This window comes from Sapajus apella, unplaced genomic scaffold (genome assembly GCF_009761245.1).
Source record: "Sapajus apella isolate SASKATOON/1434 unplaced genomic scaffold, GSC_monkey_1.0 scaffold13, whole genome shotgun sequence".
NCBI classification, from domain to species: domain Eukaryota; kingdom Metazoa; phylum Chordata; class Mammalia; order Primates; family Cebidae; genus Sapajus; species Sapajus apella.
In genome coordinates, this window is record NW_022436953.1 from 16,992,745 (window position 1) to 17,011,769 (window position 19,025).

Here is a 19,025-nt window from a genome sequence, read left to right on the forward strand (position 1 = left end):
CAAGAAAACAAAAAGAGAAGACTGGGTTCTTGCCTGGTGTTGACCACTAAGCTTGTACTCCATTCACTGAAGGATTTGATGGTTCCTAAAAGTAAATACTGTGTGTCTGATATGACTAAAACTAGTTTCTTCTCAGGTATTTTACACCTCAGTGTGAGTTAATTAGCTGCTTCCTTGAGCCAGGATGAAAAGTCGTGTGTGTGTGTGTGTGTGTGTGTGTGTGTGTTTTGTGGGGTCAGAGTGAACTGGAATCTGTGTGTATTTGTGTATGTATGTGTTTTGTGGGGTCAGGGTGAACTGGAATCTGTGTGTGTGTATGTATGTGTTTTGTGGGGTCACGGTGTACTGGAATCCGTGTGTTTGTTTGTGTATGTGTTTTGTGGGGTCAGGGTGAACTGGCATCCGTGCGTGTGTGTGTGTGTGTGTGTGTGTGTTTTGTGGGGTTAGGGGGAACTGAAATCCGAGGACGTGCTCTCCCATATTTGACTGGCTCCCGGCCGCATACCCAGTCCCGTCACATGGGGGCGCGCAACAAACATTTCCCGAAAGATCCAGGCGCAGCGTCTCCACCAGCCAGCTGGGCTGCCAGGTGGATACTTCGTTTAAAGCTGAGCTAGCGTCCTCCGCCCACCCGCGCAGGAGGGCGGCCCGGCAAAACAACGTCTAGGAGGCCAGAAGTCCACAGCCGATGCCACAGCGGGCCCGAGGCGGATCAGCCTTGGAGGGTACGCATGCCGAGGCAGGCGGGGAGTCCCCCGGGGGACGCAAGCAGTTCCGGCTAGGATCCGGGGCTCGCTAGGAAGAGCCTCTGGCTGTGGGAAATGGGTCCCCGGGTTGGTGCGGAGGCCCAGGTCGAGGTCTACACGGGGGGCGGGGAAGTGGAGGTGACCACTAGAGCGCCCCTGATCACTGAGCGCCGCCGCGAAGTCTGCGCTGTTTAAGCCACTTGGAGCGCGGCCAGTTTGGCAGATTTGCGTTTTCCCGGAAGGGCCCGCGGCGGCTGGGCTGTTCCCGGAAACTGAAAACTTTGCTGTGGGCGCTGTCCCGCGCGCAGGCTCAACTTTGTAGAGCGAGGGGTCAACTTTGCAGAGCGCGCGGCCAGCTCTGCAAAGGGCGCCCTCCAGACACTATGCGCGCGGCGGCGCGAGTCCCTTTGGGCCCTGCCACCCCTGCCGAGCTCACTGTGCCGAACCTGGGGCGGCGCGAGCCCCACCCGGCCCTACCCTGGGCGGCTCCTTCCTTCGAGGTGCCGGAGCTTTACTTTCGCTTTAGCTAAAGAGGCCCCAGACCCTAGCTGCGGAGCGACAGACTGTGCCTGCCCCAGCCGCCCGTCCGCCCTGAGGAAGGTAACTGCAGACCCCGCCTCAGCTTGCGCCTCTCCCGCCCGCTGGCCGTGCGCGCTCTGGCTCCCTCCTTCCTGCCGGCTTCCTCCTCCCCGTCCGTCCTTGGAGTGGTCTAGGGGAGCCTGCTTGAGTGGAACAGAGTGCCCCGACGGCCTGCGCGGAAACACACTTTGGGAAGAGGGCCCTTTCCGGCCTCATCACCGCTTGCCTTGCTCAGCTTGTCCTCCCTTCCCTCCTAACGAGCAGGCTGGGGGACACCTCGCACTTTCGAGATGTGGGAGAGGAGGGTTCCTGATCTGGCGCTGCGGCCAACAGCGCGGGCTCTTTCATCTGGGTTCCGGTTCCCGCCCTGACTGCTGGCGGTGGGACCTTGATCCTCTGTCTGCTAAATGGGTACCGGGGTGATCCTCGCTGCCTGTTGCGGGGATGGACGGAGGTGATTATGGTGCGCGGTGCGCGGCAGTGACTCTGTGGAGGCTGAGTACGCTGGAGCTGAGCATCCTTGCAGCAGGGCTCCTAGAGGGACCTTGAGGAAGTGGAAATAAGGCCGGGGACATTTAGACGTGTGGACTGTTAGGCTCCAGGCGACAGCTTTGAAGTTTATGGAGCATTAAAATTACTTGTAGGTGGCCGGGCGCGGTGGCTCAAGCCTGTAATCCCAGCACTTTGGGAGGCCGAGGTGGGTGGATCACGAGGTCAAGAGATCGAGACCATCCTGGTCAACATGGTGAAACCCCGTCTCTACTAAAATTACAAAAAATTAGCTGGGCATGGTGGCGCGTGCCTGTAATCCCAGCTACTCAGGAGGCTGAGGCAGGAGAATTGCCTGAACCCAGGAGGCGGAGGTTGCGGTGAGCCGAGATCGCGCCATTGCACTCCAGCCTGGGTAACAAGAGCGAAACTCCATCTCAAAAAAAAAAAAAAAAAAATTACTTGTAGGTGATTGTGGGTATGTCATTGCCCTTTACTCTTGAACTCCTCGGCTCCTGGGCTAGCTGACGTGGCTCTCGTGTTGTCTCAACTTACAGGCTATTTCCTCCTTCTCGGTCTCGCCTGACCTTCACCCTTGGCACCGCCATTGCCTAGATTCACAGTCCACCTTCTACCACCTGGAAACTCTGTGGCTTTGGGGAGGTTACTTAACCTCTCTGAAGAAACTAAAGTTTCTGGAATACCAAGGTAAAGGCCCTGGCCTAGCAGTACCGTGAGCCTCGGGTGACAGCGGAGCACTTGAGTGTCCAGCAGAGCCTCCCTTTCCCCTTCCCAGCTGCTAGAGGAAAGAGGGGGAGATTTTCAGGTCTTCACTGTGTGCCCTTTAGGAAGATTCTCTTTATTGGGCAAGAAGCGAGGCATAAATTGCATGTTGTCACTTTTCAGGAAAAGCAGCTGCAGTCCATTCTCCCCCTTATGAAAGTAGAAAGTTTAGACAGTGGCTGGGCAGTGATTTCCTGCCGAGCTATGTACCAGTTCCCCAACATTTGGGCCCCTGTTCAACATATTTAGAAATAATCACTGCAGGAATTTTTTCCACTCCCCACAAAATCTATTTAAAATATAGATGTGGTTTTTAAACATCAGTGAAGGCTGATAGTTGTGTATTAGTCTAGTGGACAATGGTGATAATGGGAATATTTTTTGACTATTTTGAATGTGCCACCCCGTACCTAGCGTTTTACGTGCAATGTTTCATTCATCCTCCCAACCACCTGTGACATAGGTACCATTGTTTTCCCATTTTACAGACAAGGAAACTGAGGCTTAGCGACTTAAGCACTTTGTCTGAGGTCCCATGGCTAATATGTGGAACAACTGATTCAGCCCCAGATCTCTGTGTTCTCAACCACCCTCCTAGGTCTCCTTGGTTCTGTTGTTTGGACAGAAGTTTATTTAAGGGGCTGAAGGATTTGAAAATACATTTAAGTTAGGTTTATAAAGAAATATGGATTTGGTGCCTGCCATGTACCTGACAGTTTCTATGATCAAAAAAAAAAAAAAAAGATAAGGTTTCAGACTGCAAACAGTGACAGTCCTTGTGGCTAATAGTAAGAATAAGAATTACAGTGACCAACCGAGACTACTTATGTGCCTAGCATTGTCAGTGCTTTGAGTGTCTCATGTATTAATTCATTTAAAGAGAAGTCAGACATATTTAACAGTGGGATAAGCAGTCTCCCTCAAATGACTGCTCTTTGCAGCCTGGACTGTAAGAAGGGGATAGATATGAGAAAATAATGCCATGTGTGTCCTCCCCGGGCAGCTTGGCAGAACTGAGATAGGTCTGGATTTTCTTGGTGCACTGTGATGATAAAGGAGGACATTAGGGGTCAAAACCAGGTCTTGGTTTGACTGAAAGGATGTGTCTGAGATCAGACACCCCCACTTGGTTGCCACCCTGGGCTATGATTGCCCTTTGGAGGTTCTAAAAATCAATCCCAGTCTCATAGGAATAAGAAAGTAACTGACTGTTTAGCTTTAGGGATTTGAGTCAAGTCCCACCACTCCTGACTTGGATCGTTAGAAGAGTCGCCGTCTGTCACTGTAGACGGTGTTCAGCATCAACCCAGAAGGAGGCTGTAGGTTTCAGACAGAAGACCTAATGTCCTCGTGTTTGGAGGAAAAGTTCTGGAAAGTGTCCCATTATTGAGCCACAGAAATCGCCTGAATTTTACATCTCAGTAGCTAAGTCCAAAGCCCTTGCCTAGTGTCTGAGAAGAATGAGGAGTTTAAGCTATACCCATCCTTTGATGGAACATTTAAGATGTTTCATGAGTTCACAGTTCTCTCTGCCTGAATTGCTCCTGCCTGCCCTCTCTGCTTCCCGCTTTTCAGCTCTCAAGTCAGATGTTTTTACCCCTGAGCACTTTCCCTAATTTCTCTGAGGCTCTTGAGTTTCCCTGGTGCAGCTACAGATTGTTCACCCACAAGGCACACACCACAGTTGCAGTTCAACCTAGACGCCATTCTTTCTTTCATGTCTGTTTCTCAACGTGGCAGGACCAGGTCAATTTTCTGACAAATATATCCCTAATTTCTAACTTCTAGTAAATATCAATTGAATGAATGAATGAAGAAAAGTCTCCAAAAGTCTCAGCAGTTCCAATAATATCAAAACAAAGGCTTGGCTTTCTTAGGAATCATTTTGCTCAGGGTCTTCCCCTTTTTCAAAATCACTTTATTAAGGGATAGTTGAAATATAAAAAGCTAGGCATCTTTAATGCATGTAAACATACCAAGTTTGGGGGTAAGAAGAGATATACCCATGAAATCATCACCGTCATCAACAAAGCCACCACCTCCTAAAGTTCCCTCCCACACCCTTTAATACTGTTATTTTTTTGTGTGGTAGGAACATTCACTATATCTACCCTGTTAGCAAACTGTAAGTATACCATACAGTGTTGTTAGCTATAGGTACTATGCTGTATAGTAGATCTCTAGAATTTATTCATCTTGCACAACTGAAAGTTTGTGCACTTTGACTATTACTTCCCCATTTCCTCCTCCCTGCCCCCACCCGACCTCTGGCAACCACCATTCCATTCTCCACTCCTAAGAGTTTGACTCTGTGAGATTCCACATAAATGTGAGATCATACAGTAATTATCTTTCTGTGTCTGGCTTATCTCAATTAGCATAATGCTCTCCAGGTTCATCCACCTTGTCTCAGATGGCATGATTTCCTTCTTTTTTATGGCAGAATAGTATTCCATTGTATGTGTATACCACATATTCTTTATCTGTTCATTCATTGATGGACATTTAGATTGTTTCCGTAATGCTACAGTGAATGTGGGAATGCAGGTATCTTTTTGAGATCCTGATTTCAGTTTCCCTGGATATATAGCCAGAAGTGAGATTACTGGATCATATGGGATTTCTAGTTTTAATTTTTGAGGAACCTCTAGACTGTTTTCCATTATAGCTGTACCAATTTATATTCCTCCAGCAGTATACAAGAGTTCCCTTGTCTTTACATCCTTGTTAACACTTACCTTTACACACACACACACACACACACACACACACACACACACACACACACATATGCGTTATGTGTATGTGTATACACACACACACACACACACACACACACACACACATATATATACATGTAAAATAGCTATCCTAACAGTTGTGAGATGATATCTTATTGTGGTTTTGCTTTGCATTTCCCTGATGCACCTTTTCATATACTTGTTGCCCATTTGTATATCTTTAGAGAAATGTCTATTCAGGTTCTTTGCCCATTTTTTAATTATTTGTTTTTTGCTTTTCTGTCGTGTGAGTTCCTTGTGTATTTTGGATATTAACCCCTTTTCAGATATATGATTTGTAAATATTTTCTCCCATTCCATAGGTTGCTTTTTCATTTTTTTGATTGTTTTCCCACCGTGCAGAGCTTTTTATTTTGGTGTAATCTCACTTGTTTATCTTTGTCTTTGTTGCCTATGGATTAGTGTCATATGCAAAAACTCATTGCCAAGACCAGTGTCAAGGAGCTTTCTCCCTATGCTTTCTTCCAGGAGTTTTAAGTTTTCAGGTCTTATGTTTAAGTCTTTAATTCGTTTTGAGTTGATTTTTTTTTTGGTATGGTGTGAGATAAGAGTCTAGTTTTATTGTTTTGCATATGGATATCCAGTTTTCCCAACACCCTTTACTGAAGATACTGTCCTTTCTATACAGCATATTTTTGGCACCCTTGTCAAAAATTAGTTGGCTGTAATGTGTGGGTTTATTTCCAGGCTCTCTATTCTGTTCTATTGGTCCATGTGTCTGTTTGTATGCCAGTGTCATACTGTTTTGATCACTATAGCTTTATAATATGATTTGAAGTGAAGAAATGTGATGCCTCTAGCTTTGTTCTTGCTCAAGTTTGCTTTGGCTATTTGGTGTCTTTTATGGCTATATATGAATTTTAGAATTGTTTTTTATGTATCTGCGAAAAATGCCTTTGGAATTTAGATAGGGATTGCATTGAATCTGTTCAGTGATCAATTTGAGCAGCATGAACATTTTAACAATATTAATTCTTCCAATCCATGAACATGGAATATCTTTCCATTTATTTATGTCTGATTTCTTTCATCAGTGTTTTCTAGTTTTGTTGTTCTGGGTCAAAGAAAACCAGTGTATTGCTTAATTTCCACATATTTGTGAATTCTCTAATTTCTCCCCTGTTACTGATTTCTGTTTTCATACCATTGTGGTCAGAAAGATACATGATATGACTTTAGTCTTCCTAAATTAATTAAGACTTGTTTGGTAGCCTAGCATGTGATCCATCTTGGAGAATATTGTGTGCACTTGAGAAGAATCTGTATTTTGCTCCTGTTGGATGAAGTGTCGTATATATATCTGTTAGGTCCATTTGGACTAGTGTTGTTCATGTCCACTGTTTCCTAATTGATTTTCTGTTTGGATGAAATATCCATTGTTGCAAGTAAGGTTTTGAAGTCCCTTACTATTATTTAGTGCTATTTCTTTCTACAGTTCTATTAATACTTGTTTTACATATTTAGGTGTGCTAATGTTGGTGCATATATATGTACAGTTGTTATATCTTTGATAAATTGATGTCCATAATTATAATATAATGACCTTCTTTATATCGACAGTTTTTTACTTATAGTCTATTTTGTCTGATATAAGTATAGCCACCCCTGCTCTCTTTTGGTTGCCATTCATATGGAACGTCTTTTTCTATTCCTTCACTTTTAGCCTATGTGTGTTCTTAAATCTAAAGCAAGTCTCTTGTAAATATCATATAGTTGGATCTTATTTTTTTACTCTATTCAGTCATTGTATGTATTTTGATTGGAAAATTAAACCATTCACATTTAAAGAAATTTTTGATAGGTAAAGGACTCACTGTTGCCATTTTATAATTGTGTTCTGACTGCTTTATAGTTTATCTGTTTCTCTCTTCCTCTCTTGCTGCCCTCCTTTGTGATTTGATCATTTTTAATGATATACTTTTTTTTTCTGTATATATTTTGTATATCTACTATAGGTTTTTGCTTTGTTATTACCATGAAGCTTACACAAAACACCTTATAGTTAGAACAGTCTATTCTAAGTTGATAACAACTTAGTCCATTTGGGATGCTATTACAAAATACCCTAAACTGGGTAGCTTATAAACAACAGAAATATATTTTTCATAGTTCTGGGGGTTGGCATGTTCAAGATCAAAGTGCTAACAGTGTCAGTGTATAGCAAAGTTTCATTTCCTTGTTCATTTATGATATCTTATCACATGATAGATAGGGCAAGGCAGCTCTCTTTTTATAAAGGTACTAATTTCATTTATGGGGGCTTTACCCTTGTGACCTAATCACACCCCAAATGCCCCATGTCCTAATACTATGACATTGGTGAATAGATTTAAATGTATAAATTTGGTGGGGAGGGGGGACATAAACATTCAGACCATAGCAACAACTCAACTTCACTCACATTCAAAAACTCTACAGTTTTACTCTCTCCTTCCATGTTTTATGTTATTGGTGTCACAGTTTACATCTCTTTATATTGTATATCCACTGACAACTATTATAGCTATAGTTATTGAAGCTATAGTTATTTTTAATACTTTTGTCTTTTAACTTTAGTAGAGTTCAGAGTGATTTATACACAAGTAATACAGATGCTCCTCCACCTATGATGGGGTTACATCCCTATAAACCCAGTGTAAGTTGAAAATATAAGCCAAAAATACATTTAATGGAACTAATCTATTGAATTTCAGAGATTAACCTAGCCTATCTTAAACATGTTCATAACACATTAGCCTACAGCTGGGCATGAGCATCTAATACAAAGCTTATTTTATAGCAAGGTGTTGAATACCTCATATAATTTATCAATACTGTACTACAAGTAAAAACAGAATGTGTGTATGGTTACTTGAAGTAATGTTTCTACATGACATGTTTTGCTTTTGCAGCATTGGAAAGACAAAAGATCTTAAGTCAACCATTGTAAGTTGAAGACCACCTATAAATTATTTGCATATTCTGGATTTGACTATACACTTATCTTTGCCAATGAGTTTTATACCTTCATATTTCATGTAGCTAAAGAGTGTCCTTTCATTTAAACCTGAAGTATTCCTTTTAGCATTTCTTGTAAGGCAGATCTAGTGATGAACATCCTCATTTTTTGTGTGTCTCAGAAAAGTATTTGTCTTTTCTTCATTTCTGAAGGACAGCTTTTCTGGATATAATATTTGTGGTTGGCAGTTTCTTTCTTTTAGCACTTTGATTATATGATCCCACTCTTTCCCAGCCTGCAAGGTTTCTGGTAAGAAATCTGCAGGTGATCTTATGGTTATCTCTTTGTATGTAATAAGTTGCTTTTCCATGTGTGTGTGAGTGTGTGTGTGTGTGCACGTATGTGGATGTACATATATATGCATATAGATAGATATACAGGTGCACATATATATCAATAACTTTTGGAGTACAAGTATATTTTGATTACATGGATTAATTGTGAAGTGGTAAAGTCTAAAATTTTAGTGCAGCTGTAACCCAAGTAGCGTACATTGCACCCAATATGTAGTTTTTTAAATCCCACATCCTTCTCCCACCCTCCCCTCTTCTGAGTCTCCAATATCTATTATACCAATCTGTATGCCTTTGCATACTCATAGCTTAGCTTCCACTTATAAGTGAAAACATAGAATATTTGGTTTTCCATTCCTGACTTACTTCACTTAGAATGGCCTCCAGCTCCATCCAAGTTACTACAAAAGACATTATTGTAATGTGTCCATCTTCATTCTTTTTTTGTTTGTTTGTTTAGACAAACTCTCGCTCTGTTGCCAGGCTGGAGTGTGGTGGTGCGATTTCAGCTCACTGCAACCTCCACCTTCAGGGTTCAAGCGATTCTTCTGCCTCAGCCTCTCAAGTAGCTGGGAGAACAGTCTTGTGCCACCACACCCAGATAATTTTTGTATTTTTAGTAGAGACAGGGTTTCACCATGTTGGGCAGAATGGTCTTGCTCTCTTGACCTCATGATCTGCCCACCTCTTCCTGGCCAAAAGCCAGGCCCCGTCTCTACTAAAAATACAAAAAAAATAGCCAGACGTGGTGGTGGACACCTGTAATCCCAGCTGCTCGGGAGGCTGAGGCAGGAGAATCACTTGAACCTGGGAGGCGGAGGCTGCAGTGAGCTGAGATTGTGCCATTGCACTCCACCCTGGACAACAGAGTGAGACTCCATCTCAAAGAAAAAAAAAAGTGATTCCAATACTGGCTCTGCCTTGGGCCAGCTGCATCACCTTTAGCTAATTCTATTCCCTTAGGGTGTGTGTTTCATCCAGGCTTCCATTTAATTAAATATTTTAGTAAAACCTCTGTGTTCCAGCTACCTCTGCTATGATGAACTGACATTGTCTTATGGGAGCCAAACAGCAGAGTACAGATAAACAAGCCCATACAAAGGCTATGTGGGAAATGAAGGCAGGTTGAGGGTGGGAAAGGGCCAGGTAGTAAATATTTTTGGCTTTGTGGCCATAATCACTCAACTCTACTTGTAGAGAGGAATAGCCATAGGCAATACATAAATGAATGGACATGGCTGTTTTCCAGTCAAACACTTCTTACAGAAACAAGTGTTGGGCCATAGTATGCTGACTCCCAGACTAATCAGGGACTCTGGACCACATCAGCCTGCCATGCCTCTGCCATTTTCACCCATCCATGGGGAGGGGGACATTCAGGGAGGGAGGTTCATGCCTTAAAATCCAAGGAGACGGATTGAACTTGTAGTTAATGGGGATCTCTTGAAGATTCTCAAGCAGGAATGTAATTTGATGGAAATCTATTTTGTATAGAGCCATGTAAAATCATCTGACATAGAAAGAGAGCCTAATACTCCAGGTTGTCGCTGTTTTTGAACTGTGTATGAGCACTCAGTGACCTGCTAGGAATTTAGGGGGAAATTTTTCGTTGTAAACCTTGACAAATCTTCCACTGTTTCTTGTATGCAGTGAACATACAACAAAATTGTGGATGTTGGATTAGAAGCTCCCTGAGGGCAAGGACTTTGTTTTCTTTGCGGCCATATGTGTAGTCTCTGGGATGTAGGCATATTCACTTATTTGAATGCATTAATGGGGCAATAACCCTGAAGCTTAAATATGCAAAACTGCTCACCCCTAGGCATAATCGAAAACCGTGTCACCTAATGAGTGTCATTTAAAAATATCACAAAGCCAGTGATGCCACTGACCTTGTGGCTTGTTTTTTCTCTTTCCAGATGGCAGACGATCAGGGCTGTGTTGAAGAGCAGGGAGTTGGGGATTCAGCAAGTGAAGATTCAGATTCAGTGGATGCTAAGCCAGACCGGTCCTCATTTTTACCAGCCCTCTTCAGGTAAGTTTGGTTAATCAGACACTCAGGACCACGTCAACCTGCCATGCCTCTGCCATCTCCACCCACCCATGGGGAGAAGGACATTCAGGGAAGGAGGTTCTTGCTGAGCATGAGAGGTTTGCACAGGTTCTTGCTAGCTGTATGCGGTAACACTAGGGTCCTCATGTGCACCCTCTTGTCTGTGGGCCAAGCCCAGCAATGGGCAAAACCAGGCATTGGGAGGCTCCTGCTTAGCAGGTGAGTGTCTGGTAGCAGTTCCCAGGAATAAGGAGCTTTTCTCATTAGAGGTGATTTGCAGGAACCTTCAGAACAGAGCCTGGGCTGCTGCTGCCAGTGGGACCAGGTTTGACAAAAAACACAGAATCCAGGAGCCGAGGGACAGGAGGTTTTAGCATGACTCACTCCCACCCTGTGCCTCCTGAGGCACTCCATTGGTGGAAGGGGGCTTGCATCCTGTTGATTAATTCCCACCTTTTCCTTTCTTGAGTTCACTTTTAAAATTCTAAACTTTGCATTCAATAATATAATAGCTTCATTGATTAAACTCTTGTGTGCGTGCTTGGTATCATTGCATTCAGTCTACATAATTGCACAGTTGGTTTTATGTTATCACCAGGTAAGGAAACAATTGCGCAGTTGGTTTTATTGTTATCACCAGGTAGGGAAACTGAGGTGCTATGCAGTTTAATAGCTTGCCTTTTTGCTGATAGTTAGTAAATGGTAAAGCTAAGGTGAGAAACTAAACAATGGCAGCACCACTCACTTAAAGGTTCTGCTGTGTGCTTCCCATTTAAGAGCAGGGCTAGCCTGGTGCAGTGGCTTACCCCTGTAATCTCAGCACTGTGGGAAGCCAAGGAGGGAGGATTGCTTGAGCCCAGGAGTTTGAGACCAGACTGGACAACATAGTGAGAGCCCCATCTCTACAAAAAAAAGGATAAGAAAATTAGCAGGGTATGGTGGCACATGCCAGTAGTCCAGCCACTGGAAAAACTGAGGCAGGAGGATCACTTAAGTCCAGGAGATCGAGGCTGCAGTAGGCCATGATTGCACCACTGCACTCCAGCCTGAGCAACAGAGTGAGACTCTGTCTTGAAAAACAAGTTTTTTTTTTTAATGAAAAATGAAAATAGAGCTAGAAGGATTTGGAGGAACCCCAAACCCTCCCTTAACCTTGATCTTGGATGGGCAGTGAGTAGAGCTTCCTAAGAGACAAGAGGCAGCATGAGTCAGATGCATCGCACTTCTTTGCATTCCCTAAGCCAAGTCCTACTGGGAGAGATAGCGACGGGGATAAGGGCTGAGGCTTGGGAGTGCTCAGGAGGGGAGGAGCTGGTGGGAGGAGCAGCCAGGCTCCCAGCACCCCACAGTGGATCTTGCTTTGGTCATATCATCCCACATAGGACTTGGAAGAGTGGGAGAACCCCAATGCTATGGACTCAGATTCTGTTGTTTGCCAAAGAGAGTCAAGAATATCCAATGAAGTGACCAGAAAATATAGTTCTGACTCCTGAGACTTCACAAAACCATGAGAAATTGGTGCAGGCCAAGCCACTCCCCAGGGAAAGCTCCTTAGAGCAATGGTCTTCAAATACCTTTGCTTATATGTCCTCAAACTAATGTAAAGCTGTGAGCTCTCTCTATATATTTTAAGGTAACATACACATTTTTGTCAAGGTAGTTGCAAAAGATGTAGTAATATTTCACTCTTCCCAACCCTTTTTGAGTATTTAACTTAAGCAAGTTGTCTAAAAGTGAAAGAGAAACAGGAATCATTTAATAGTCATTTTGTAAGTCTTAGTAAAGTAAAGCCTTTCAACATACTTCTCAGAAATTATGAAAATAAATGGTGTGTTGTAAATATTGACATATCAAAGTCTTTTCTTTAAATGTATCCATTGGAATCTATATCCACAGTGATTTTATAACCACCTTTATTCGTTAAAAAAACTACATGAACAGCTCTCCTGTAACAGCTAGAACTTTTATATTTCTTTCTTCCCTTCAAGCTTGGTTTTTTCATTCTCTTTTCCTCCACATTTTCTTCTGATGTAATAGATTTAGTTGCTTGAAAGTCTTACTGATCATACCCCGTTATATACCAATGTAACATATATGTGTATGCATATGTGCATCCATGTGAATTTTTAGAGTTCTAGATATTATGAGTATTAAAAGAAAGTTCTCCTAGACTAAGTTACTGTTTCAGCTTTTTGATCTAAAAAATAAATGTTAATGTATCATTAATATTGTTAAATTGTCATTCATCAAAATAATTATGAAATTGTGATTGCATTGAAGTTTCAACTTACAATGGAATGAAGAGGCTTTTAAAAAGTTAGTTTCTAAAGAAATAGACAAATAATACTACTGGAATAAGAAAGAATTTGATATTACCTTTTTTCCCTATTTTTCATTTTTAGAGATAAGCACTGAGAACTCATGAATAAATACATGAGATGGTAGGAGTTTTGTTATAGTCATGTCAGTTAGTTCTTTGAATTTTTTTAATTCCTTCTGAGTTCTGGACCAAAAATGACAACTTGCTTAGGTCTTTCTCTAATTATGTTGGAAGTAAAGAATTGGCAATTATCTAACTTAACAAAAGGAATTGTTATTCAGCCTTAAAGGTACTGAATTTTTTTGGTTTCTGTGAAGTACACCAAAAACCTTGTACCCAAACTTCTCAAACAGTGTAAATTAAATTTGCTCCTCTTTTAGTTAGAGGCAGTCTGTTTAACTCAAAATATTCCAGAAAAGATAAACTAGCATTAATAAACATTTGTCAATATCCATTTTTTTTGATAAAATGCTTTCAAACCATATGCTTTTTTAAATGTATTTTTGTCAGGCCCTTGAACCTGCTAATGTAGCTCATTCATGTATGAAAATTGTCTGCTCTATAATCTAGTTGACAAAGCCAGTCCCTGTCAAACCAGTTAGTCATATTTGTTTGTTGTCAGTAAAGGTCTGACACCATTTTTCAGTTCAATAAATATGTTATTAGGTATCCTTGTGACATTCATTTTGTTTCTGAATTATAAATTCTTATTTTTGGATAGATGGATGAATGGATGGATGGATAGACAGATGGATGGAAAGGATGAAAGGAATAAAGAAAGGATGCCAAGCCCAGCCCCATGTTTACCTTCTGGAATCAGTATTTGTTTTGTTCTCACAGGACTGATATGGTTTGGCTCTGTGTCCCCACCGAAATCTCATTTCAAATTATAATCCCCATAATCCTCATATGTTGAGGGAGAGACCTAGTGGGAGGTGACTGGATCATAGAAGTGGTTCCCCCATGCTGTTCTCGTGATAGTGAGTCAGTTTTCACAAGACCTGGTGATTTTCTAAGTGTTTGACTTATAAAGTCCTACACACACTCTTTCTCTCCTGTTGCCATGTAAGACGTGCCTACTTCCCCTTTCACCACAATTGTAAGTTTCCTGAGGCCTCCCCAGCCATGTGGAACTGTGAATCAATTAAATTGATTCTTTATAAATTACCTCTTTTCTTTATAAATTACCCAGTCTCAGGTAGTATCTTCATAGCAGTTTGAGAATAGACTAATACTCCAGCTCAACAATAAAAAATCTTGGGAAATAATAAGGGGATGAAAAAGGCAAAGACATTAAACAAGAACCACCATCACTTCCATTTCATTCTATATATATATTTTTCAATACATTTTTCAGTATATATAAGCATACCTTGTTTTATTGTGCTTCACCTAATTATGCTTTGCAGATACTGCTTTTTTTTTTTTTTGAGATGGTGTCTCACTCTGTTGCCCCAGTTAGAGTGCAGTGTGCGATCTTGGCTCACTGCAGCCTCCACCTCCCAGGGTCAAGCAATTCTCCTGCCTCAGCTTCTCAAGTAGCCAGACTACAGGCATGCACCACTGTGCCTGGCTAATTTTCATATGTATTTTAGTAGAGATGAGATTTTGCCATGTTTGCCAGGCTGGTCTTGAACTTCTGACCTTAAGTGATCCACCCACCTTGGCCCCCCAAAGTGCTGGGATTACAGGCATGAGCCACGACACCTGGCCCAGATATTGCTTTTTTTGTTTGTTTGTTTGAGCCAGAGTCTCACTCTGTCACCCAGGCTGGAGTGCAGTGGCGTGATCTCAGCTCACTGCAACCTCTGCCTCCCAGGTTCCAGTGATTCTCCTGCCTCAGCCTCCTAAGTAGCCGGAATTACAGACACATGCCACCATGCCCAGCTAATTTTAGTATTTTTAGTAGTGATGAGGTTTCACCATGTTGGTCAGGCTGGTCTCGAACTCCTGACCTTGTGATCCACGTGCCTTGGCCTCCGAAGTGTTGGGATTACAGGTGTGAGCCACCATGCCTGATCAGGTATTGCATTTTTAACAAATGGAAGGTTTGTGGCAGCCCTGCAAATCTATTGGCTCCATTTTTCCAATAGCATATGCTCACTTTGTGTCTCTGCTACAATTTTCGTAATTTTCACAACATTTTAAGCTTTTTAATTAGTATTATATCTGTTACTGCAGTCTGTGATCAGTGATCTTTTTTTGTTGTTCAAACCCCAGGATAATCTCTGTAAACATGATCAGTGATCTTTGATGTTACTATTGTAATTGCTTTGGAGTGCCACAAACCACACCCTATAAAACATATAATTGGTAAATGTTGAGTGTGTTCTGACTGCAGCACCCACTGGCTATTCCTGTCTCTCTCCTTCTTTTTGGGCCTCCCCATTCCCTGAGACAGTATTGAAATTCAGCCAATTAATAACCCTACAATTGCCTCTAAGTGTCAGGTGAAAGGAAGAGTGATGTGTCTCTCACTTTACATCATAAGCTCGAAGTGATTCAACTTAGTGAAGAAGACATGTCAAAAGCCAAGACAGGCCAAAAGCTAGGCCTCTTGTGCCAAACAGCCAAGTTGTGAAGGCAAAGGAAAAGTTTGTGAAAGAAATTAAAAGTGCTAGTCCAGTGAACACACGGATAATAACAGTGCTTATTATTGCGAAATTGGAGAAAGTTTGAGTGGTCTGGATAGATCAAACGAGCCCCAAAGTTTTCTTAAACTAAAGCCCAAGCCGGAGCAAGGCCCTAACTCTGCGATTCTTTGAAGGCTGAGAGAGGTGAGAAAGCCACAAAAGAAAGGTTTGAAGCTAGCAATGGTTGGTCCATGAGGCTTAAGGAAAGAAGCCTTCACCATAAAATAAAAGTTCAGGATGAAGCAGCAAAGGCTGATGTAGAAGCTACAGCAAGTTATCCAGAAGTAGATCTAGCTAAGATAATTGCTAAAAGTGGCTACACTAAATAACAGATTCTCAATGTAGATAAAACAGCCTTCTATAGGAAGAAGATGCCATCTAAGATTGTCCTAGCAAAAGAAGAGAAGTCAATGCCTGGCCTCAGTGCTTTATAGGACAGCTTGACTCTCTTGTAAGGCAGACTGGTGACTTTAAGTTGAAGCCAGTGCTCAATGACCGTCCGAAAATCTTAGGGTCCTTAAGAATTATGCTAAATCTACTCTTTCTGTGCCCTATAAATGGAAGAACATAGCCTGGATGATACCTGTTTATAACATGGTTTACCGGATATTTTAAACACACTGTTGAGACCTGCTGCTCATTAAAAAAAGATTCCTTTCACAGTATTACTGTCCATTGAGATTCCACCTGGTCACCCAAGAGCTCTGATGAAGATGCAGAAGGAGATTAATGCTTTTTATGCCTGTTAAACATACATTCTGCAGCTGATAGATCAAGGAGTAATTTCGACTTCAAAGTCTTATTACTTTAAAAATAATGTCTTACTGTTTGAGAAATATTATTTCAGAAATACATTTTATAATGCCATAGTTGCCATAAATAATGTTGGGAATAATGTTATAATGTTACCTCTGATGGATCTGGGCAAAGTTAATTGAAAACCTTCTGGAAAGGATGTACCATTCTAGATGCCAGTAAGAACATTTGTGATTTATGGGAGGAGGTCAAAACACTAATAAGAGTTTGGAAGAAGTTCATTCCAACCCTCATGGGTGATTTTGACAGGTCCGAGACTTCCTTCAGTGGAGGAAGTAACTACAGATGTGCCTGTTGTGGTGGAAATAGCAAGAGAACTAGAATTAGAGGTAGACCTGAAGATGTAGCTGAATTGCTGTAATCTCATGAGAAAACGTGAACAGATAAGGAGTTTCCTTTTATGAATAAGCAAAATAAGTGGTTTCTTGAGATGGAATCTACTGCTGGTGAATGTGCGGTATACATTTTTGAAATGTACATTTAGAATATTACATAAACTTAGTTGGTAAAGCAGCCTCAGAGTTTGAGAGGTTTGACTTGAATTTTGTGTCTTTGTGTGTATTAACCCCTTTTTTGTTTTATTTTAATTTTTTTCTGTTTGTTTGTTTTTATAAACACTTGTGTTGAGGACTGACTTTCAATAAATCGCAGCGAGGGAGCTTCTCTGCTATGTACAAAACCCCAACCCAGAAGCAGGTCATCTGCAAATGGTTTAGCGCCAGGTTCCCCACAAACGTGCGTTGCGTGACAGGTGAGGGAACGGCCACCTCTCTGTTGACTTGAATTTTGAGTGAAGTTGTTTTGTGGATAAAATACTATCAAACAGAATGGCATGCTACAGGGAAATTGTTCATAAGAGGAAGAGTCATTTGATGCAGCAAACTTCATTACTGTTTCATTTTAAGAAATTGTCTCAGCCACCCTAATTTTCGGCAACACCACCAGATTAGTCAGCAGCATCAGCACTGAGGCAAGACCCTCCACCAGCCCAGCAATTACAACCCGTTGAAGGCTCAGATGATCGTTAGCATTTTTTTAGCGATAAAGTATGTTTTAATTAAGATACTTTTTTTTTTTTTGGTCATAATGCTGTTGCATACACTCTGACTGGAGTACAGTGTAAACATAACTTTTCTATCCACTGGGAAACCAAAAAAGTCAGACAACTCAATTTACTGCAGTATTTGCATTCTTGTGGTGGTCTGAAACTGAGCCTGTGGTATATCTGATTTGTACCTATTTTTGAATTTGGAACAGCCCCAGTGTGGTCCCAGATACCCCCATTTCTAATGACATACTTCACCTTTATCAGACTCGTGTATAAGTAAGAAGCGCCACCACAGTACCTGACTCAGGGAGACTCACACATACGTCTTATTTGTGGATGACCTGGAGGTTTCATCACCCTGTAAGTGAAGTTCAGGGTGAGTGAGAAAGTCTTCCCTTCTTTTACACAGTGAGAGATGGAGAATGCGCAAGGGGAAAGTGATATCTCCGACAGACAGTTTTAGAAAAAAACATAAGTTGCAGTTGGAGACCTGGTCATTTTTTCCCTTAAGACTGTGCCTGCACTTCTTGCATTTCTTCAATACCTTGCTGGAGGACTTCTGCCTAAAAGACCCTTGTACTTTGCAAAAATAGATGTGGTCTGTGGTATGTCCCCCCAACCCCTCAGGTTTAAGTCCTCTGGAAAGACAAATAAGCCTGGAGGGTCTCCATTCTGCCCCAGCCTACCTTTTCCATAGCACGACTGATGTGCCCTATCTGCAGCTTCAGGGGTGCTATATGTCCCACTGACAGATGCGGGGTGCAATGCATGGGAGTGCCACTGGCTCTTCTGGGTGTTCCTTGCAGCTGATGATGCCGCCTCCCCACCACCTTCCCTCCCATCCCATCCCACCCCATTCCAGCTCCCTTCTCTAAGGAGCTCAGAATCACTGTTAGGTAAGGCAGTGGGGGAGGGAGTAGCATCGCTGACCTATCTCTAATCAAGGACCAGACTGCCCACCTGCCCTCCCCTGAAGTCATGAAGGATCCTGGCTTGCAGAAAGAAATCCCCTTCTGCAAAAAGCCAGGGTGGGACCTCACAGGTCTCAAGTATTAGTAGTTCCAAGACCTTAGACATGTCTTGGCCTTTTTTGCCTCACAGCCACTAGATGGCAGGACAGCATTGTTTTATTTCTAGTCCATAGGCACTAAATAATCATTCAGCCTGTTCTTTATTTAAAAAAAATATATATATATTTAATGGTTTTGTAATTTTCTGATTATTGAAGAAAATTTGGAAAACACAGAAAAGCATGAAAGAAAACTATTCAAAATATGTTAATATTAGTAAAGCATTCAGGTTTTAAATTACTTAATCATTATGGGGCCAGTGCATATTCATTATGAACCATAGTTTATAGAAGAGGATCTAGGGTCGTCCTTGCACTTGAAGAGGGATTTCTTTTGATATAAATATAACCCTGTAGTCCTTGCCCTGGATATAAAGTCAAGGTTTTAACCAAATTC

At 42.0% G+C, this 19,025-nt stretch overlaps 1 protein-coding gene across 5 annotated transcripts in view; it reads left to right on the forward strand.

Annotated features, from left to right (window-relative positions):
* The first annotated feature begins 488 nt into the window (after window positions 1-488).
* The window catches only part of CASP7 (caspase 7), a 42,188-nt gene continuing 23,651 nt past the window's right edge, over window positions 489-19,025 (forward strand). The window contains exons 1-3 of one of the 5 annotated variants that reach the window (XM_032281680.1): window positions 1,573-1,779; window positions 2,372-2,522; window positions 10,609-10,724. In XM_032281680.1, coding sequence (XP_032137571.1) covers window positions 10,609-10,724 — 116 coding nt within the window. In that variant the 5' untranslated portion in view covers window positions 1,573-1,779; window positions 2,372-2,522. Of the gene's footprint in view, window positions 726-1,045; window positions 1,347-1,568; window positions 1,780-2,371; window positions 2,523-10,608; window positions 10,725-19,025 lie in introns of those variants that run through there. The other 4 variants (XM_032281679.1, XM_032281676.1, XM_032281677.1 and 1 more) reach the window with 4 other exon arrangements.